This window comes from Lonchura striata, chromosome 10 (assembly GCF_050655825.1).
Source record: "Lonchura striata isolate lonStrDom1 chromosome 10, ASM5065582v1, whole genome shotgun sequence".
Lineage (NCBI taxonomy): Eukaryota > Metazoa > Chordata > Aves > Passeriformes > Estrildidae > Lonchura > Lonchura striata.
In genome coordinates this window covers 12328296-12349072 of record NC_140712.1, presented here as the reverse complement: position 1 = coordinate 12349072, position 20777 = coordinate 12328296, and the positions used below count along the sequence as shown (strand labels likewise).

The following is a 20777-nucleotide window of genomic DNA, read 5'->3' as shown; positions in this document are numbered from 1 at the left end:
TGCAGCAAACATGTTTTTAAAAGCCTCTATTTGTCAACAGAAAAAATGCTAGAAAACCTCACACAGGTATATATTTAGCAATGTTTCTAGTCAGCTACAAATAAAAATAAGTTTCCATTGCGTATCTTCAGAAACTGCTTAACAAACTGCTTGAGCTGTCACACAAACACTCAAACTAAAACAATTTCAGGCAGGAATTAAATCCACATCTTCCAACAATTACAACTTTATTAACAGCATTAGCAATCAGCATTAGTAAAAAAAAAAAAAAAACTAGAACCAAAGCTACACAGAAAAATCTGTTCTATTTGCTCTGGTTCATTTTTTGCCCACATATCTTTCTTGCCTCCCATTTCCTGGCTTCCTAATTATAGTGAATTTTCTTCTTTTCAAATCATCTGGGTTATCCTTATTTATTTGTGGTCACACAAAGCACAACATGAAGAGTGAGTGAAGATGTAGGTTTCCAACACAGCTGTGTCCATTTGAGATACCCATTTACAAAGTAACTTCAAATTTGAAACTCGTGTGACGCGCTCTGCTCAATATAAATTCTAGAACAAAAATATAGAGATCAGCTACTTTTTCAGCTTCCTCTTTTCTTAACATTAGAGGCTTCTTCAAGCCAAGACCATGGTTCTGGAGTGTGTCTCATTTTATGCACACTATTTCAGTCTGCCCACAGTGGAAGAAAGTTCTGCATGTGATTATGCCTCTGAAGGCTCAAGCCAGCAGTATTTCAGATAAAACACCACAGATTCAGACCCCTTCAATTTCAGGTGGATACACAACCTATTTATATAGTTACACTGAAACATGCATACATTCATAAAACAAGAACTAAGTAATTTGCTTGCATTTTGCTCATGGGTTGCCTTTTTGGATTTTGGTTTTATGGCATGGTTGTATTAGTTGGGAGATGGTATTATTTATTTTATTTTTATTAATTTTTATAGATTTGAAAGTAGAAGCTTCTAAAAATATTTTAGACCACATCTTTGTTAAAAAATGCTTTTCTTTTTGCCAGAATTAGAGAAAAGAAACAAGAACCAGTCTATCTGGAATTGAAAATAAAGGCATGTTTCCCCTGTGGAAAAAACTTAAATATAGCCAAAAATCATACAACACATTATGAGCCTCTTCAAGTTTGTAATTAACAATTTTAAGATTAATAAATAAATATTACTCCTTTTTTTAATAGAACAATTAAATCTGTTGATGAATTCATAAATTCTTTTGGGATTATTCAGGTTATTGCAAACAGACCATAAATAAACTTTCAAACCCTTATGAATTTACCTTATTTTCCTTCATACCAGTAAAGCTGAGTAAATGAGGATAAACTGTTTCCTTCAGCGCCTTCCCATCAGCAGGGTACATGCTTTTAGAAAGGCCACTGTATAATTAAACAAGAAATTTTAAACTTACAAGCTATAGAAAGTAATTTTTTTAGAAAGCAGAACAGTAACATCCAAGATTCACAAGTTCAATTAAAGGTAACCAAATAAGTAATTACAGGAGACTTTTTGAAATCACTGCACCAGCTGCCCAAGTTCTACATGGCTAATCTTATTCCTATGTCCCCTGCTGTGTCAAACAAAGACTGAGGGCTGTCAAACTCAGGGTAAATCTTTGAGTGCCAAAGTGGTTTTGTTCTGGTTTTTGATCATTTGCAACATGCAGAGATTTTCCATAGTAACCCCCCCAAAGTTCATCTTGTACCTGAACTTTTTGTGTGAATTTCCCATCTGAGCCCACCTGTTTAGCAGCTGGTAGATGTAACTGTGGCCATCTTCTGTCCAGATGATAAGTCTGTAAGCTGCCAGCACTTCCCCACCAGCAAAGCACTGACCACGCTTACAGAACTCAGTACAAAGCAAGGAGAAATCACAATAATCATAGACCTAAATTCAGAAAAACAACAAAATATAAACAAAGAGTATTGGCAAATTCATAAACCTAAATTGGGTTTGGGCAGTGAATCAGGAAGTAGAACGTGAGTTCCACTCTTCATAGTTGAACAAGTATTTTTAAAACCTAACATGTTTTGACAATAACAAACTACTGCAAAGTCCACGTCAAACAATACAGTTCAAAATTAAAGAAACTGACAGTTAAAGAAACAACTACAATGTAGCATTAGGTCTTATATTATAGAAATTAACAGAAAACAATGTATGTTACAGATGTTTTTCAATGGAAAGTGGAAAATCCATTCTACACATGAACTTCCTCTATAAATGCTTTCATACAGAATTTAGGTAGCCCAAGAGACATCTCAAAGATAGCCTACAACTACATTATTTGAAGTTGATACAGGTATATGGGAAATGTTTTGACCCATTCCTGCTTCCACAGAGATGTTAGAATCAGGTATACATGTTAAAATAATCCTGAGTGGTTAGGGTAAGAAATTTTGTAGCACTGGAAAAGAAAAATACAGATTTTTTTTTTGTACAATACATTTCAGTTTAAATACATTATGTTTTCTTTAAAACTGTTTTCATTTTTTTTTTAAATATTAGTTACTTTATTATAGCTTCAAGAAAAAATAATATAGCCAGGAGTCTTTAGTTTTGCTGCTGTTTTCAACAAACAAAGATCCATGACTACTGAGGACTTGCCAGCTGTGAGTACTTCTGTCATACTTAAACAGGGATTTTTATTCTTTGTCTCCCTTTCAAATGCACTGTGGAGGGGACTATAATGCTCTCAGTGCTCTAAAACTGTCTAATACTTAAATCCCCCTTATATCCAGCCAATTTGGAGTTTAACTTTAAAAGCAGAAATACATTCATAAAAAATAAAAGCTTCATCTCTTCCACACAGTTAAGATAAGTCAAGAAGTGTTGCACGCATAATTATATCTGACAATTCGTGAACACTTTCTTTAACCTAAGGAGAAAAATAAGTATCTACATGTAAAAGTCATATTAGTTTTTCAAAATGAACATTAAAAAGAAAGTACAATTCTCAATAATGTACCTTCCAGCACATGGAGGACACGACAAGAAGGAGCCTTTCCGTGTAAGTACAAAATCTTACTGCTTGACAGTTTATACAGTCCAGAGATTTTGATTCCTTCTCACACACACTTTGTTTCTCCTTTACAGCACAAAGGGGGGAAAAAAAGCTATAAAGTTTGTTTCAGATATCTGAGCTTTTAGGATAGAAACAACCCACTGAAAACTTCCTTATAAGAGTCTTTCAAAATTCAAAGGAATGTATAATTCGTAATTAACAACAGAAAGACAACAGGTCCACAACTAACATGCAAACAGAAGAATGTAAACATTCAGTGTGGCTCAGACTGTAATCTCACTTAATGAATGCGGAGAAGGACCAAAGGCAGGCCATAAATAGAAACTGTTATAATGAGTGTCTGCTAGGTATTTCAGTGAAAAAATAGCTACAACACCTATAAAACAGAGGATCAGATTCAGAAAAGCTGATGAATATTTTACTTTGCCATTCATTCCTGTTGCAGCCTGGACAGTGAGATGGTGGTGTTACCTTATGTCTTGTTTGCTCTTAACAACTTTAAAGATAGTGTAAAAGTAATTCATTTTCTTAGCTCTGTATTGCTAAATATACTGTTAGAAAAAATATATGTATTTTCACACTTTTTGTGGGAATATCAGAAATATTAAAGTCATCACACTCAAAATTATTCTATTGGAATTCTATTTATCAATTATTGATTAAATCTCTTAAAATGCGTTTTTTCTGTTCTTTAAGATACCAACAGTCTCAAAACTCTCAGAGAAGATAATGGTTATAAAACTGAAAGCCATTTTCTTACAAAATCATGCAGCTTCAGTTAATTCCAAGTAAATCCAACAATATTTATTAAAATACTGCTCTTTAGAATTTAGTTGGATTGTTACGAACTCTGCAGCAGTCCCTTCACAAAAGGCGCCCCCAGGCAGTAAAAAGACTGCACCACACCATATGTTCCTCTGACATCTGTAATCAGTTGTTAGAATCCTCAGAATTTTTACAACACAGCAGTGGGGTTTGCTCTAGGAATGTTGAAAAAATGTACACACCCCAAAACACCACAGATAAATCAAAAACATCAGGATGGTATCAAACATGACAAACACTCCTCAGGGGCCTGATTCTACCCGTGAACAAGTAGTGCTGCCCACACCTGGCCTGTCCAGCCAGGGTTACCAAGGCTCAGAGAAGTCTGTTGATATTTTGCCATTTTTGTCTCACTGCTGAAGTCCCTTTGTGAATCTAGCTTTTAGAGTATAACTAAAGCACAAAAATTGCATCACAATTCTAACACGTGTTCACGGAAGGTGACAGATGCTGAGAATATTAACCCAAAAAAGAGTGAGTTTGAAGATAGAAAAATAAGACAGTTGACACAGCAAGAGTCCTTTCCAAGTGAAGATAGCATTGTGAAAAGCAGACCGAGGAAAACAAAATCTAAAGGACTGTTTTGAAGAGAGTAACAAGGGTGAAGAGGGAGTACAAAGGCCAATTTTGAAGAGCTTTGAGTTTAAAGGACAGAGTGAAGGGGCTCAAAGATATTATCAGGATAGCAGGAAAGCATTGCATCTTGAGCATTCTGGAATATGATAAGACAAGAAGCCTGGCCAAAAGGTAGCACAGTTGTCATGGCAAGAGCTGTCCAATGGCCCAACTTTAAATAAAGCTATAAAGGTGTGTTTTCAGAATTTTCTAACAAAAGTAATAAAATCTATTTAATACACATACAGAAGACATAAATTCATTCATATTCTGCTTCAATGTAGCCTGTACTTGAGAACATTCATGTTAACACTGACCTGAATGCTATTCAGAGATGAAGATAAGTCCCATACTTTGAGAACTCCAGCTACAGACACTGCAACTAAAGAGTCTTCTGTGAAAAGTTAACAGTGAGATTGTCAACTTGAAGCGAAGTATAAACAGCCCCTTTCTATTCAGCACTAAAACAAGGATTCCTCAGGACACTGTTTATGCAAAATACCAGTTTTACACAAAAAAAAATCAAGAAATACAAAACATGTAAACAAGCAGTGAATAATGTATTAACAAAAGGCACAGAGTATTGTGCCTTTAATTTGCCCAGTATTACAAAACTTATATATACTTAAATCCAACAACTGAGCTTACACCCAGTATAGAACATGCTTTTTTCTCTAAAAACATATTAAATAAAACAGAAGCCTTATAAACACCTCTTGTGCTATCAATTAAACTTTAACATCTTCTACATAACAGCTCTGTGAAACGAATTAATATCAAATCAAGCAGGAACATACCACCTATACAGAAATATTTTAGCACAATTTAATTTACCAGCATAAATACATGTAAAACATGTACCTTGAATTCTTGCAGAGTGTACAATACACATACAATTTATCCAATCAGAAGATTGAGATGATGATAAAGTGTGAAGAACACCCAAAGTTTTAGCATCAATAATTAGAACATCTTGATATTCTCCACAACAAAGAAGCCAGCCTTCACCTGTCATTCGGAATGAGCAATGGTAATACTGTCCAAGTGGAAAGCAGAGAGTCAGCACACAGATACACAAATGGCATGAAGATTTTTCACACTGAACATGTCATAATCAACACTTGTAGCATCACTAAAAAAATCCAAGGCATATGCGAAACCATACCAAATATTGCTAGTGACACTAGCAAGGCTTAGTAAAAGATGCTTCAGACTGAAAGCAGCACCTGTCCTTCCTAAATATTAGGATTTTTTAAATTTTTGGAAGAAAGGCAGGTGTTAATTTTCCCTATAAATGACTAAGGCATTTGACACTTGTTTCTCTGAGAGGCCCCTCTCCAAACATTTCATAAAACTCCTGTCATCAACAGTTGTATGAAAAGGAAGAATCAGGTAAAGACGCAGAATATTTGTAATTAAATTTTTCATAATTACGGATTACTTTCCAGGAAGGATTTATACTCCATAGGATATTCTTCATTCTGACATTAAACACCCTAGAGTGTTCAGAAGATTCTTTCTTAGCAATCACAAAGGGAAAAAAAACAACAGACACAAAGCAAAGGAACAGAGTGCAGAGTAACTATGAGGATTCCTTTTTTGTTAGGTCAAAGCAAAGGAAAAGAGACAGAGTGCAGAGTGACTATGAGGATTTCTTTTTTTGCTAGGTGTTTTATATGTCCAAGGACATCTACATTGCATCTCTAGCTGTAATTGTAAACAATTTCTATAAATGCATAAGCAGCCACCTCAAAGCAGATTTACATTTAACACTAACCCTAAAGGGAACAATCATCTAGTCAGACAAAAATATCAGACAACACAAAAAAACTGCACTTCATTTACAAATTTTCTGTACAGTTTTGGTTATATAGTCATTCCAATTTTTTTTCAGTAAACTCACTGAAGTGTGTAGTAGAAATAACTGTAAACAGGATAAATAGTACTACAGATATAAATGAATAAAATATAAGGCAGAAATGCTTAGAATTTACAATTACTGTTACCATTAAAGTAGGTTTGAAATACAGGATTTTTATAGTCAGTAATTCCTCTGAGAAAATTCCACACTGGTTAAGGTCCACAAATGTTTAAGTGTTGACCCTGGTGTTAAATTTCATTTCAAATGGCAAATATTCAGTTTGCACTACTTGACATCTGCCATTCATAGCTAAATCATCTACACTGAACAAAAGAAACCTACTAGAGCAGATAGGTTAGGAGTTCAATTAAAACCAAACATTAACTACAGCACAAGCAACTATTCCCCATGGAACAACAAAAAAAAATCTACAACACACACAGAAAAATACAATTTATTGTAGTATCTGAAGGCTGCATTTTAAGAATACTTTCCCCTCCCAGCAACACCTACTTTTCCCTAAGAAAGCTCTCCTGCTAGATGCCCCTATTTTCCGTTAACTATCTTGCCCAAGTTATTAAACAAATATAATTATTAGCCACAATTAGGTTTAGCTTACTTCTAATAGAGATGAACTACCTGTTTTCTCCAAGTACTTGCTACACCTATTTAAAAGGCAAGAATAAATATTCTCTCTGATCTCCACAAAAAAAGTAGACTGTCAGCTAATCAACTAGGCCAGATTTGCCTACTTCCCTTCAGAACTTATCTGTAACTTCATCTATTAAAATCTAATTAAGCACTAGAACATAGCAGGTCATATTGCTCCTTAAATTAAAATTTAAGTATTGCTTTGTTTGTGTACATACATCCATTTAAGAAATCTATGTACTTTAAGCATATCCACAATAAAGGTGTGGAATATTTCTTAATTTATGTCCTTATACACATATATATGTAAAAAAAATTAAGACTTTAATCTTCCGTCATTATTGTTGGCAATATATCCAAGGTTTTCCTCTTCCCTTTACAATACACAACTGCATTCAAACTCCTCATAACAACCCAAGCAGTGTCAAAAAAACATTTTCTTCTGGAAGCTTTAAAACTTTTGGTTTCCAAATTGGCTGTGCTTTGGAGTTACATGAAGGCTCAGATACCCATCATTTGGAGCCTTAGTTCCACCTTAGACTTCCTCACTGAAGAAAACAAGCCTTTTAACTAACACAGGAGCCCTGAGCTTCTCTCTACTAAGATATCCAGAAAAAAAGCCATGTCCCAGAATCAAACCCATAGATGTTGGACCCCTCAATCTCACATGTGTATTTCAAACTCTCCCACCTCCAAAATCTAGATACTTATTTTACTTGGATACAGTTTCAACTAGACACAAAATTATCTGAAGCAATATTGAAAGTCTCTGAAAATAAGGGATTTGTCCTACAGTTCTGCAATTAATCAAAGTGTATTTTTGAAAAACAGGTGAACTCTTTAGGAGGCAGGAGTTCAGCACAAAAACCATTCAAAAGCTTAAAAGTAAGTCTTTCAGCAGATTGTCTCACAATGTTTGGCCAGATTACTTGTACTTTTAAAATGTCATGAAAAAGCCAACATCAAACTTGAAGGTCCATGCAATTTTAACAAGAGAAAAGATTAACACCATTTCACTTGGGTACCTGATGCACAAACAGTAAATTAATCAATACAGCATTTTAAATATTTGCAGCTTAAAAGTAATCAGTCTGATTTGATTAAGGAATGCCGAGGAACATAGAAATCTCAATTCTTTTCTTATAAAAAAAGAAACTGACAAAGATATAAAAACTACTTATATTGTGACAGGGTCTTTTCTCCTATGTTACAAGCCATACATTTAAAACTGTTTCTGAAAAATATCATGTTAATAAAGCAAAACTGTTGTAATGAACAGAGACCCCATGAAAAGCTGCTATACTTACATGGATTGCTGTATGCCTATAAGGAAGCTTTGTGTTCTCAATGCACTGTCCACTAGTGACATTCCAAACACACATCTCCCTGCCAAAGATAACTTCATATTATTCTCTGTCATTTCCACTCAATTAGCTGGAATAATTTTGTGTCTCTATGTTTTTCTTTAGTGTTCTATTTAAGTGCTGTCTGGTCATTTATAAAGCTTTTTGTTACAGATTGCTGGGTAAGAAAATGTAGTCATTAGCAAGGGATGACATACAGTATCTGTTTCTTTTTGTTTTGGTAATTACACCCTGCTGCCTTGCAACCAACCTGACTTTAAGACCAACTCTGGTCTACAACAAATTGTAGGTATACTGCCATTACAGCTCGTCAACATGTCACTGTAACTATCTGTCACTGGAACTACATCCTCCTGAAAATGATTCATTTCATTGGACTTAAACCACATGTTTCGAAAAGCACCATGCATCTTCTTCCACATCAGACTTCAGTTCTTGAGAGGAACAACGTATGTTAAGAAGAAACAGTGCCATCATGAGGCTGTTCCCAAAAGCTGCTCTCAATACACTCAATCACCCGAGTACCTGCACAACACTACAACTACGCTTGGACACATTTAAGGTTGTTCAAGAGAGACTTTGGCACACCTTCCTTATCTACACATTATTCAACATGCAGGGGGAGTGGATTACAAGAGACAATCAAATTAAATGTTGTAAATGAGGCTGTACACCTTATAGCTTAGCAACTGAATGTTAAACTTTGATGCTTTTAGATTTTATTAAAAAAACAAACATTACTTCCAGAACAGAACATTCATTTCATTATTTCTGACATTACATTTTAGGAAATTTTCTGTATCAAGACTTAAAGAATACACTGGAGCGAGTATTTTATTATATAAGAAATACTACTTAGTGATTTACATTTTAACTTACCTACTTCCCTATTTGATGCTAAACTCAAAGCATTATTTCTTAATATTCTTCAGCTGAGCAATAGCAGGATCAAAGTTGGTAGTTCCAAAGTCAGAACTTAGGTGAAAGCTATACACTGTTAAATATTTCAGAGCAATGCTTTTCTTTTTATATCAGAACTTTACTGCCTTAACTACATTACTGTGATACATACATACCTACAAACATGCACAAGTGAGGCCAGAATGTGAGACTATAACTTCGTCTTCTGGATAATATAATCAATTTACTGTGTGTACTAAGAAGTGAGCAATACCACACATGCCATAGAACATGTGCTGTAGGAAAGGTCTGTCACTCACAGGACATCACTGAGAACTCACAAATCATTAGAGATTAATTTATAGACTTTCATATTAGAAGTACAAAAAATAATGTTCAGTGCTCATTCTTCTGGGGTTAGTCAGTTACAGAAACTGAAAATAATCTGGAGTGGAACAGGGAAGATTACCATAGAACTATCTTCCATACGATTTCTTCCATCCTCACTACAACGAGATAGAAGCTTGAAAACAGAAGAAGTGAATTACTTACAAGCCAAAAAGTGCATTTTGGCAAACCCTCCCTCTCCTGAAGACAAGGACTCCTATTTGTAATTACCTCAACTTCACATTGCAACCTTACAGGGATCAGTGATGGATGCTTTGCACTTAAGTAATACAGATGGGAAGTCAGCAGTAATTTGGTAAAAGTGAGCATTTAAAGGGGCCAGAAGACAATTCAGTCCTACCTATACACACTCCAAACTCCAAACAAGTCTAATAATCCCTTCAGAGCTATAATCTTCAGGATGTGAACATCCCTGTATGGTATATCTACAGCAATCTCCTCATTTATTTCTTACTTACCTCTCCAGTTTTTTTGGAAATACAGTATCTTTGCTCCCAGTATGATCTGGAAGCAGTATTGCATCAACAGAATGTTGGAACTGGTATGAAAAGCAGCTTCATCTCAGAATCCTTGAAGAGGACTTAGAAGGGCAATACAAAACTGGTTGTGTAGTTTTCTCACCCTCCCTGCATATAAACAGCAATGTTTACCACTACCTGTCCAGTGAGGCTGTCTAATCTTTCAAGATTAAGAAGCCTGAAATAGTTTTTTTGCAGGTTATCCCTCTGTAGTATACTTATGATTGAATGAGAGACCCAGCCTAGAAGCTGGAAAGGATAAATAAGATACTCAGTGAGAAACCAGTATCCTTAAGGTGCTGGAAGGTACAACTTGAAGGACAATTGACAGTTACTCTCCATGGAAAGCCATTTTAATAGCACTGCCCTGTTAATTAGAAAAGATGAACCCCCCCCCCCCCCCCCAACAAAAAAAAAAAAGCTAATATAATTAAGCAGCAAGACAAAATTTTTTAAGAAAGCCCTTAAGGAAGAAAGCAGCTAGCCCTGTTTTCAACAGATTAAATTCTAACAGGTCTTCAGACCCCAGCTGAAAAGTTTATCAAATATTCTTAAGTGTAACCTAGCAGAAACACAGAAAGTAGTATGACTTAAGTGACAGGCTAGGTCATAACAAACACATAGCAGAAAAACTGCAAGATCAGGGCCCTCTGAAAGGATATTCTCCAAAACAGCACATCAGATTTAAAAACAGAAAAGGAGCAGATATGCCTTTAATTCATGGCCATTCTGTTTCCATACATACTGACTGAGGAACCATAAACCAAATTAGAGTACATTAGCCTCTTCTACTGGTTCAGTTCTCAAGACTGAGCTCAGGAAGAAACAGAAAAACACCATGATATTCACATGCTGTTGAATTGCTGATGCCTCCCAATAATCCATTAATTTCCTTTTGAATAATTCCTTTCCAACCCCTTTGAGTAATTCCTTTTTTCTGTCCACTAAGTGGACATGTGAATTTGCCAAACCTTTCTGTTGTCTATGGGAGAAGCTCTTAGTTGGACCATTGTATATTAACAAAATAGTCACTATCCTAAGTAGCTGCTATCATTTTAATACCATGGAAGCGGATTGGAACATTTCTGCAAATGCAAAATCTGACCTACACTTGACACACATTTCATGATTCAAGAAAGGAATAATTGAATATTCAATTACCTACCCATTTTCAGTAGCACTTACTACATATGGCTGTTTCTCAAACTCTCTTGCTTTTGCCAAACAAGTTACAGAAGCAGTATGGCCAAAGAGAATTTCTTTAGATGAAATCTAGGACAACAATAAAATGATTTATCTTAAACAATTTCTGTATAAACTAAGGATATCTAAAACCAAGAGAATATTACTTGTAGATATATATAATTGTCAAGCTGCTTCATATTCTTATGTTCTTCTGTCATGTTTCTGGAATGCAAAACAACGTGGAAGAATTTTTATGCAGTTTGCATAAAGCTAAGTTTTTGTATTCACTGCATGCATCTTCTGAAGAATGTATGGAACATCAAATGTTATAAAACAGGCAACATGCAGAACATCTCTGGCCTTCACTCTACAGCATGCACCAAAAGTGGCAGAGTGAAGTAGAAACTGATACACTAAAGCTCTCAAGCACATGTTTCATACCACATGTTTAAACAACCTGATTATCAGCACTGCATGCAAAGGCCTTAATTGCAAAAGCTAGCCTCATGAAAATGCAAACTTCCAGACTGTGTTTTACTATAAATGGGGCAACTAAATATAAAAAAAAAATACATATAAACATAGTTCTAGAAACACAGAATAAAAAAAAAACAAACAGGAACTGTTTTATTCTGCTCCATTCTGAGGAAAATAAATATGAAATAAAGCAGTAATTTGCATCTTGGTTATATCAAAAATAAAAGTTTCATCTTGCTGCTTCCATCTCAGTAGATACATTTGGCTTTATAAATATTTTTTCTTTAAATGACACGTCATGCTTAGCAATTGATTTAGAAAAGAAAAAAACATTCACAAGATATGAATCATGATAATTGTATATATTTACTTGCTGTCATTGCTCAGAGGACAGTCTCAAATTATAATCCACTGGGCATACTAATCTGTGAAAAAATTCTCTGAAGTCTGAAAATATCATGTTGCCTATATAGGCATTTCACCTTCTGCTTCATGAGTTTCCTGTAACAAATGTCACACTATCTTTAAAAATTCATCTAAATAAGCACAAATCCGGATAATCCTACTGCCAATAATAAAAGATAAAACTCCAGTCTATTTGGAAAACTGTTACACAGTGCACAAACCTGTAAGTCTGATGAAAGATCCCAGAGGCATATTTGTCCTTCTTGGCTCCCTGTAACTATGGTCTGCTGGTCATCTGTGATCATCACAGCAGTGATGCTGTGAGAGGGAGCTGTTCTCCCCCACACAGCCACAGCCAGTACTGATGGCTTCATGGCCAACACCTGAAAACAAAAAAGTCATCATCATCCTAAGTAGGATTAAACATAAGAAAAAAAATAGTCTAAAAAAAGGGGAAATGTAATCAACATCTGGAATGGGAAGTTGCAAAATATTGCTGTAAGATGCTGATAAGCATGTTGAAACGTTTTCTTGCTGTTGCCAACATCACACTAATAATTTCAGGGACCAGTACTATCAGAATACTGGAACATCAGCAACAAGAGTTGTGTGCTGCCCCACACAGCCTGGCTTAGCTCTGATGGGCTCACATTGCTCTCCCCAAATATGACTGGTGGAATACACAACACCTCCCCTGTTCCCTCCAACCAGCAGTGCTGCTCATTGGCAGCAGCAGTAGCCAACTGCTGAAGCAGAGGTGGCACAGGAGCAGGGTGTCACTAAAGACTGATTTCTAGAAGGGTAAGACAAGATAAAGATAATATGGCCAAAAGGAAAGAACTAGTGGTGGGTCAGGGAGGAAGAGAAAAATAAGGCCCAAGGTGGCAAAGCTATAACTATATACTCTACCTTTCTGTAGAATGTCCTAGAGATAAAAACAAGAAGGTGGCAGCAGAGGTGCAAGCTGAGAAACAGAGAACAAATAGACTTTGTTGCTCAAGACACGAGTCACTTGCCCAAAAAAAATTTAACATCTAATAGACTGAAAAATATTGATTTAATGGGGCTGTCCATCTGGCTGACAGCAGTTTTGACTCCCAGCAGCTGGGCAATAGATGGACAGACTGACAACAATCAACAGATTGAACAGCATCAAAATTGCTTGTGTATGTCAGCATGTTATTCTCAAGTGTCAGTGAACAAGAAGGAACTAATTTTAAGCTGTCTCAAATTCACCATTATCTAAGGTCACTTAAATAAACACATTTTAATTTTTTTTCCAAAAGTACTATATGCCACCTATGTCACCTTTCTTTTAATTTAGACAGCAATAATATGATTGAAGACATATTTCAGAGCAACCACTTTGCAGCCACTAAACAAAATTCACCTTTCAGAGAAGGTGTGCTCAATTTGTCCTGGACAGAGAAAAGACACCAGATCTCTTTGCACATCCTTAGGAAAGATGTTCAAAACGAAACAAGATGATACAGTAGCGCCAACTGGGAGAACTCGGTCAAAAAACATGACAGTAGAGCTGAACTTTTGTGAGGAGAGACAGGAAGTGGGCAAAACAAAATGCCTGACAGCCAGTAACAGTGAGTCAAGGAGGTAACACAGGAATGATGAGAGATGACAAGAGCAGTTCCTGTGATAATTCAGAAAAGACCACAGAGCAAAAATGCAGCCTTTTAAGCTATGCTTAAGGAAACTGCAACCTAGCACAAGAGCAGTTGAAAGCACAGACAGACAAGAGGTATCTTCATGGCTACCACTAAAAGCCTAAAGTGACACAAAACTAAAGGAATGGTCTTGCCTCCTGACAAGAAAATGAGATAAAGGCCTCAGCTACTGAGAAAAAAAGGCTGAAAAGACTGGTACAGCAGACTATTGAGGTCCTGCCATACAGAAGGCAGAGGAAGAAGAATCTAAGAAAAAATTGAGGTCATGAGTTCATTAGGCTAAATTCCACTTAGTTTCATATAAAACCTCCTTGTGGATATATAAAAATACTGCAACATTTTATTGTTCCCAGCATTAGAATCTGACTTTTCTAAAACATTTTTTTTAAATTGCCAGTCATATGAAGTTACTGGTGAACACTGAAATCCTTTTATCTTGCAGTTTATGCCCCAAAATAAAAGCTGTTCTGGACAAACTTTAAAGACACATTTTTAGTTATCAGGCAAGCTTAAAAAGGTTGCCATTTTCATAGGGCTTATAAAGGGATGGCTGCCAAAAGATTTTGATAAGCCAAATCTTGCATCTTTAAAATGCATCTGCTTGCATATCACGTAGTCTTTTATACTTGTACCATGGGAGTGTTCAATTAGTGTAAAACAACCCAAGGAAGCACAATTCAGGTTTGTACTGCATTGAATATTGAATATTAAGTCATAAATTATATTTTCTTATGTGAGGAGCATAGAATCAGGCTCAATATTCTTAACCAAAGACCTACTGCTGAGCAAGTGATGAGTAAGTGATTTGAGAGAACTCAAATCAACAGATGTTAAAAAGAAAACAAGCTGATAGAATTTGCTAATGTGGAGATGACTTATCTGCAGATTGTTTAGTTACTCACAAGTAACATGAATAAAAAACTACTGCTACAGACAAAACACTGGTTGTTAAAGAATTAATTTACACTGAAATGTTGCAGGAATATTTTGTATGCTTTCCTTTACATTACAACTGAAGCCCAAGATAAGGAAAGCAGAAGGTATATGAATTTTTGTATTAATACAGTCCTTAACTTTTTTCTCCACTTGCTTTTTGGTTTTTTGGATTAAGATATTTTGATGCACAAACAGTCTGAATGAAACCTTTGCTTCTTAGTGTAGCGTGACTTCACTAGAAATACAGCATATCCACATGGACACATTTTGACAATACTTAGCTTTACCAAATTTTTTAGTGATACTGATGACACCTAAAGCATACTTTTTTGAAATAAAAATCAACAGATATTTATCAGACCACTCCTTTTAAAAAGGTAAAAGTTGTTTTCACAAAGTCAAATATTGCCCAAGGCATATCAGAGCTGCATGTAGCTTATCAGCACGTGTCAAATTCCTTCAGCTCTACCCACTCAAGCATGTCTGATTTGCAGTATTAACCCATAATTCAACTAGAAATCACATTTCTCAGTCCTACTGCCCATTCCTCCCTGCTTACAGCCTAATAAGCCTATTTGTGCTCCCCTTACAAGCATACTGCCAAAGAGTGCTCTCTCATTACTGAAAAGCTCTGGCTTTAGTTAAAACCATGCCAGCCCATCTTACCACTAACTTGCTTCATCTGTCTCCATTTCCTTTCACACTAAAATCACACCACAAAACACTGTTAACTTGCAAAATCATCCAAATTCTCACATCTTCAAGGACTTTTCTTGTACCACTTTGGTAGCTTTGGACCATTTGTGTAGTATTAAAGCTTAATTTGGAAAGCTGAGTACATAATCTCTTATTCTACAGGAGCCATGAGATATTTAAAAGTCTAATCAAGAGCTTTAAGAGGCCAGAAAGCTGAAGGTCTGACCTTGAACACCTTACTAAGCACATATTTATGCAAGGCCTTTTCCTCACCACTCAGCTTTTTTGACTAGGACTGGTCATGAACTGTTGAGAATGAAAAAGGTCAGATTATACTACAAAGAATCAGTGCCATCATAACTTAACATATACTTTCCCCATATATACTAAGTGTATCTTGACTTTGACTCCTCTACTGACCTTAAAACAAAATAAAATAATTGTTAGCTTTTCTATTGGGCTCATCTCAGACCTTCCATTCACTGCTACATGATTACTGTTTAACCTCAGGTACACATTCCTTCCCTGAGCTGCATTTTCTCAAAATAAAAATTATATCCTTAAAACCAGTGGCCTGGGAACATAAAAGGTTAGAAGCATAGAGTGGCTGAGGTCTCAGGAGCGTGCACACCCATGCACTCAGTGGTCTGAAGCGAGAATTCTGGGTTCTGTTTTGCCCCGCTGAGAACTGCAGCACACATTCCATATTGGTCCTTGCATTTCCAGTGTTTGCTCAAGAGGCTAAAGGAAGCTTTACTGAATGATACATCTATCCCAAGATGCTAAACTATGAGCTACAGTGTAAGAATGACACTTCTTGATAAAGAAAATAAATACCCTGATCTTTCAATTAATTCAGAAATAACACTTCTGATAAATATATATATATACACACCAAAGTCCTTAAAATGAGGAGCTAAACTCCCCCCAGGGACCTAATCTCAAACAGCTCACCTTATAAAATGCTGGTTGTGACAAACTTCTTTCTCATCACTACAACCCATAAAAAAACCCACCAAATGCAAATTTGCAGTTTATTTATAAAAGGAGAAAGACTTCTTACAGCACAATATCACTTCACAGGTAACGGTTAACCCATCAAAACATCATTTTTGAATTTATGGCCATTCTCATTTCATGTTTCCTATACCTTCCAAGCTGTCAATAGAAGGTCACTTTCTCAAAAGCCCAGTTAAATGTCTGGTAATCAATGCAGACACAAAACAAAACCATGCAGAAATTTGCTTACAGTCCTGAAAATATTAACATCTTGGCAGAATTTAGCTGTTTGCTAAAAAGTTCCCCCCCATGCATGCTCCATTATATTCATCTTTGTAGTAAAGGCAACATTAAGGAATTGAAAACTAGGTAGAGCCTAATTTTTTTAATGAGCAGTTCTTACGGTTTTTGTGCTGTTAATGTATCTCATTCTCCTGTTCTTATCTGTTCCTCCATTTCATCTGACATATTCTTTGTTTCTACACATGAAAATAAGGTTCTATCAATATTGGTTTTACTCTTAGTAAAAAGCTAATCATTTTTCTTAAAAGTAGCTTTGCAGACTATTGGTCCATTCTCTGCTGCTTTCACAACTTTCTCTATTTTATGATGCAGATGTTGCACTCTGCTTAAGGATGTTGCACACCATCTCCGGTAATCCATTTTAGGATGTGATGGGACTTTCCTCAAGACCTGTTGCACTACACCCCAAAGGGCTGGAGTCACTGCTGAGTGACACCCACAGCTCCCTGGGGATGGGGATGTCCTGCTCCTGCAGTCCAAGGGAGCACGGCACTGGGACCAGCAATCGATACAACCCATTTTAACTAGCAAGAAGCACCTGGTAATACCTTGTTTGTATTTCTTGAACGAGTGACACAAGAAACACTTATTTCATTCCACACAATAATTCACCACAATCAGAAGGAGCACAGTAAGGGCAACACCATCTCCCAGCTGCTGATTACATCAAAGGTTTGCAGCACAAATTCAATTTTATGATGTTAATCTCAACCTGCCACTCAGAAATTTTCTCTGAGGGGTATGACTTTTTTTTCTTTGGATTTCATTTTAAGAATGATTTTCTTCTTCTACAATCAATAAAGATATGTTTTCATCAAAAGACTCTATCTTGGCAGAATTCAATTGGCCGTCTCTAAACCTTTTGGTGACACAATATTAATTAAGATAGTTTATGTTGCACCTAAGCTGGAAAATGGGGCAGTTGAAAACACAGCAACTCAACATTTGTGCTTTTCACACTGTCATAAGATACAGTAAACACATCTTCTCTTCCTTGAAGTTCTTTTTTTACCTCATAAACAGTTGCATTATATTAAGCTCCCCAGAAAAATATCACAGCATACCTTGTTGCTAAGTAGATAAATTGTGTCCAAAACTATAAATTTCCTTTTTCTTCAATGGTCATTAAAGGCTTCAACAACATAATAGCCGTTTAAACACATTAGACAAAAATTAATGCATGTGAGCTAGCAAACCTGGTTTTAAAACCCATATATCAAGGATATAAACTAAGTTTAATTAAAAAAATATATTATGCAAATGCGTGTAGAGCTGTAAAAGACATCTTCTCTTAAAGAAAAAAAAACACATTTACTTTTACCATCTGAAATATCGTGTCTGAATGTCCTATCAACTACAAGAATGGATATGTCCAGGAAATGAAACCTTGCTTAGGCACTATGCAGAACCACAGGCATGCGAGTTATTTGTTACCCCTAAAGCATCGAGCATAGAAAAAGTATCACCATAAGTCATCTCCAGTGGTGTCACATCCAAATGGTGAAATGCTTTGCAGCAGCAGACTTTCCATCAGGTTTTAGGACAATCACACATCAATTCTTACAGGAAAGCACATGTGACAGGAGGGGCCATCAGTCTCTGCAGAATGTAAGCTCTGATTTCTATGAAATTGCATCTTATTCAAAGATTTTACCCTCAGTATTATTCATGCCTGGGTTTATTGAAAATAACACTTTTCCCTGCAAGAAAGTCTCCATCCTTATGCTGGTAAAGGAACAGCTCTTTACGTTTTCTTACTTATAAATTGTTTAATGAGCAGAAATGCATTTATGCCCTTTAAGGAGTCAATGATCCCAGCATAATCCTAGGTGAATCAAAGGACCTACTAAGGTAATGTCATCTCCAAATTTATGGCTTCCAAAACTTCAGAAGTGTAGAGAGGCATAAACTTTGAGTTTGTGTCAAAATATCTCACTGATATAAGCAAATTAATTTGTAAATGACAAAAGCTTCAATTAATTTGCATTTTTATGAAAGATCACAAATTACGGCTAGTTCATTACAGAACTAGCCATAATGACAAAACTCATCTTTATTTACACTGCTTTAACATAAAAACCCATACATTCTGGTAAATTCAAGACACATGAAAGCTAAAACCAAAATTTACAATTATCTCAATCTGACAGGCAGGGAACATGAATCAAAGTTTTAAGTCAGTAACTTCATCTTCCTTAAGTGACCTTGAATTTATTTAAGACAAAAAACCCTGTTGATCATAGAAAGGTAATGTTTTTGGTTTAGCTACACTGTACTGTACTCCAGGTTGTTTAAATAACAAACAAAATTGGAATCAGATGGCTAAAATAAAACAACCAGAACATTTCACCAGCCCTTTTTTTTTTTTCAATTGTCATGTAAAAATCATTAATTAGTGGTGTAAGCAATTGCATCATAGCGATGATTTCTAAACTCTGACGAGTTACTTTTTTGTCAGTTTTAGTCTTTGGATACTCTTAATTAACAAACAGATCTCTCCACAGTGTTGTTTGCTACAGGTTATGCAGCTGTTTAGTGTAAACAACTCTGAATGACTTGTTATAGACACAGTTTAACCTACTTCAGTAAAAAGACACTGGTTATTATGAAGCAGGATTGAAGTCCAAAACTTACTCAATGCATTGCAATGCACGTATTGCAGTTTTCTTTACAGTGAACTTCAAACTCTAGCACTGAAAAGTCTTTAAACAACAAAAACCCCCTATTGTCATGTAATCAATCCTACTGACACAAACCTTTTAAGCAGACCTACCTCACCACAACAGCCATTTTTGCAATGGGTAATCCCAAAAAGACCATTGTTCTGTACCAGGGACATCACTGATATTTTACGATTTCATGATATATTACGACTACTACTCTTTCTAGCACCAACTAGAAAAGTAATCATGACAGAAATGCTCTAAGTGAGACATCCTAACTAACTTTTAATTGAGCAAGTCTCAAAAAAATCCCACCTTTCTACCAGAACTACTTGCAAGAGGAAATGGGACTGCTGAGAAAAAAATTTGCATACGAATGCTTTGCATATACCCGGTTAGGAATACTCAATTATGATTCACCAAAATAGCATAAAAGCATTTTCACACTTAAAGGAGTATTTTGCACTCTATATGTTCTTACAGTACTAGCTGTCTGCAATAAATCCAGTGAACAGATACATGCCGAGGGAACTGATGAAATCTACGTAATTCACTAAACTCCCCTGAAAACAAAAGTAACAGACATCTAACATCACTGCCCAGAGCTGAAATTCACAAAGCCAATGCTACACATGCAGAAGACCAACAAAACCTCCCAGAAACCAATGAAATTTACCCAAGTAAAAAAGAATGAACACCACACTGGCTAAAAAGGCTTCTCAAGCTCTGGGGACCCCACAATTTCCAAACCCGACCTGAGGAAGCGGAGCCTTACCGCTGCTCAGGGCACACCCGGCGGGATGAGGGGCGGCTGTCCCGGCGGGAAAGAGAGGGGGACGAGGGGCAGCTGCCCTTACGTCTGGCGGCTCCCAGGCACCGCGCACGGGGCAGGGAGGCTGCTGAAGGGATGAGGAAACAGCCGGGACAGGTTTTATCCCGCTCGGGAGTGGTTTTATCCCGCTCGGGAGCGGCAATACCCGGCACGGGCGGCGCGGGCCGGATCCGGCCGGCGCTCCCCAGAGGCACCGCCGCCCTCAGCCCGGCGAGCTGCCCCGGCTGCTCCTGCCCCGGCTGCTCCTGCCCCGGCTGCTCCTGCCCCGGCTGCTCCTGCCCCGGCTGCTCCTGCCCCGGCTGCTGGGGCGAACCTCGGCCCGCAGAACAAGTGCGTAGGGAGAGCCGGGCTGGGGCCGCCCGCGCTGCCTCCCCTGACGGGGCCGCAGCCCGCCTGCCGCGGGACGCGGTGGGCC

General features: G+C 36.8%; 1 protein-coding gene across 5 annotated transcripts in view; it reads right to left on the bottom strand.

Moving 5' to 3' along the window:
• Positions 1 to 20468, bottom strand: part of WDR72 (WD repeat domain 72) — a 209292-nt gene extending 188824 nt beyond the window's left edge. For 2 of the 5 annotated variants that reach the window (XR_014957601.1, XM_085588728.1), the window contains exons 1-8: positions 12473 to 20467; positions 11350 to 11456; positions 8302 to 8380; positions 5344 to 5518; positions 4800 to 4876; positions 2986 to 3105; positions 1759 to 1904; positions 1300 to 1396 (exon numbers count right to left, since the gene is read on the bottom strand). Coding sequence is in view for 4 of the 5 variants with exons in the window: in XM_085588728.1 (XP_085444854.1) it covers positions 1300 to 1396; positions 1759 to 1904; positions 2986 to 3105; positions 4800 to 4876; positions 5344 to 5518; positions 8302 to 8380; positions 11350 to 11456; positions 12473 to 12625 (954 nt within the window). In the remaining variant the exon portion in view is untranslated. Of the gene's footprint in view, positions 1 to 1299; positions 1397 to 1758; positions 1905 to 2985; positions 3106 to 4799; positions 4877 to 5343; positions 5519 to 8301; positions 8381 to 11349; positions 11457 to 12472 lie in introns of all 5 variants that reach the window. The other 3 variants (XM_077785807.2, XM_085588730.1, XM_085588729.1) reach the window with 3 other exon arrangements.
• Between the last annotated feature and the right edge of the window lie 309 nt (positions 20469 to 20777).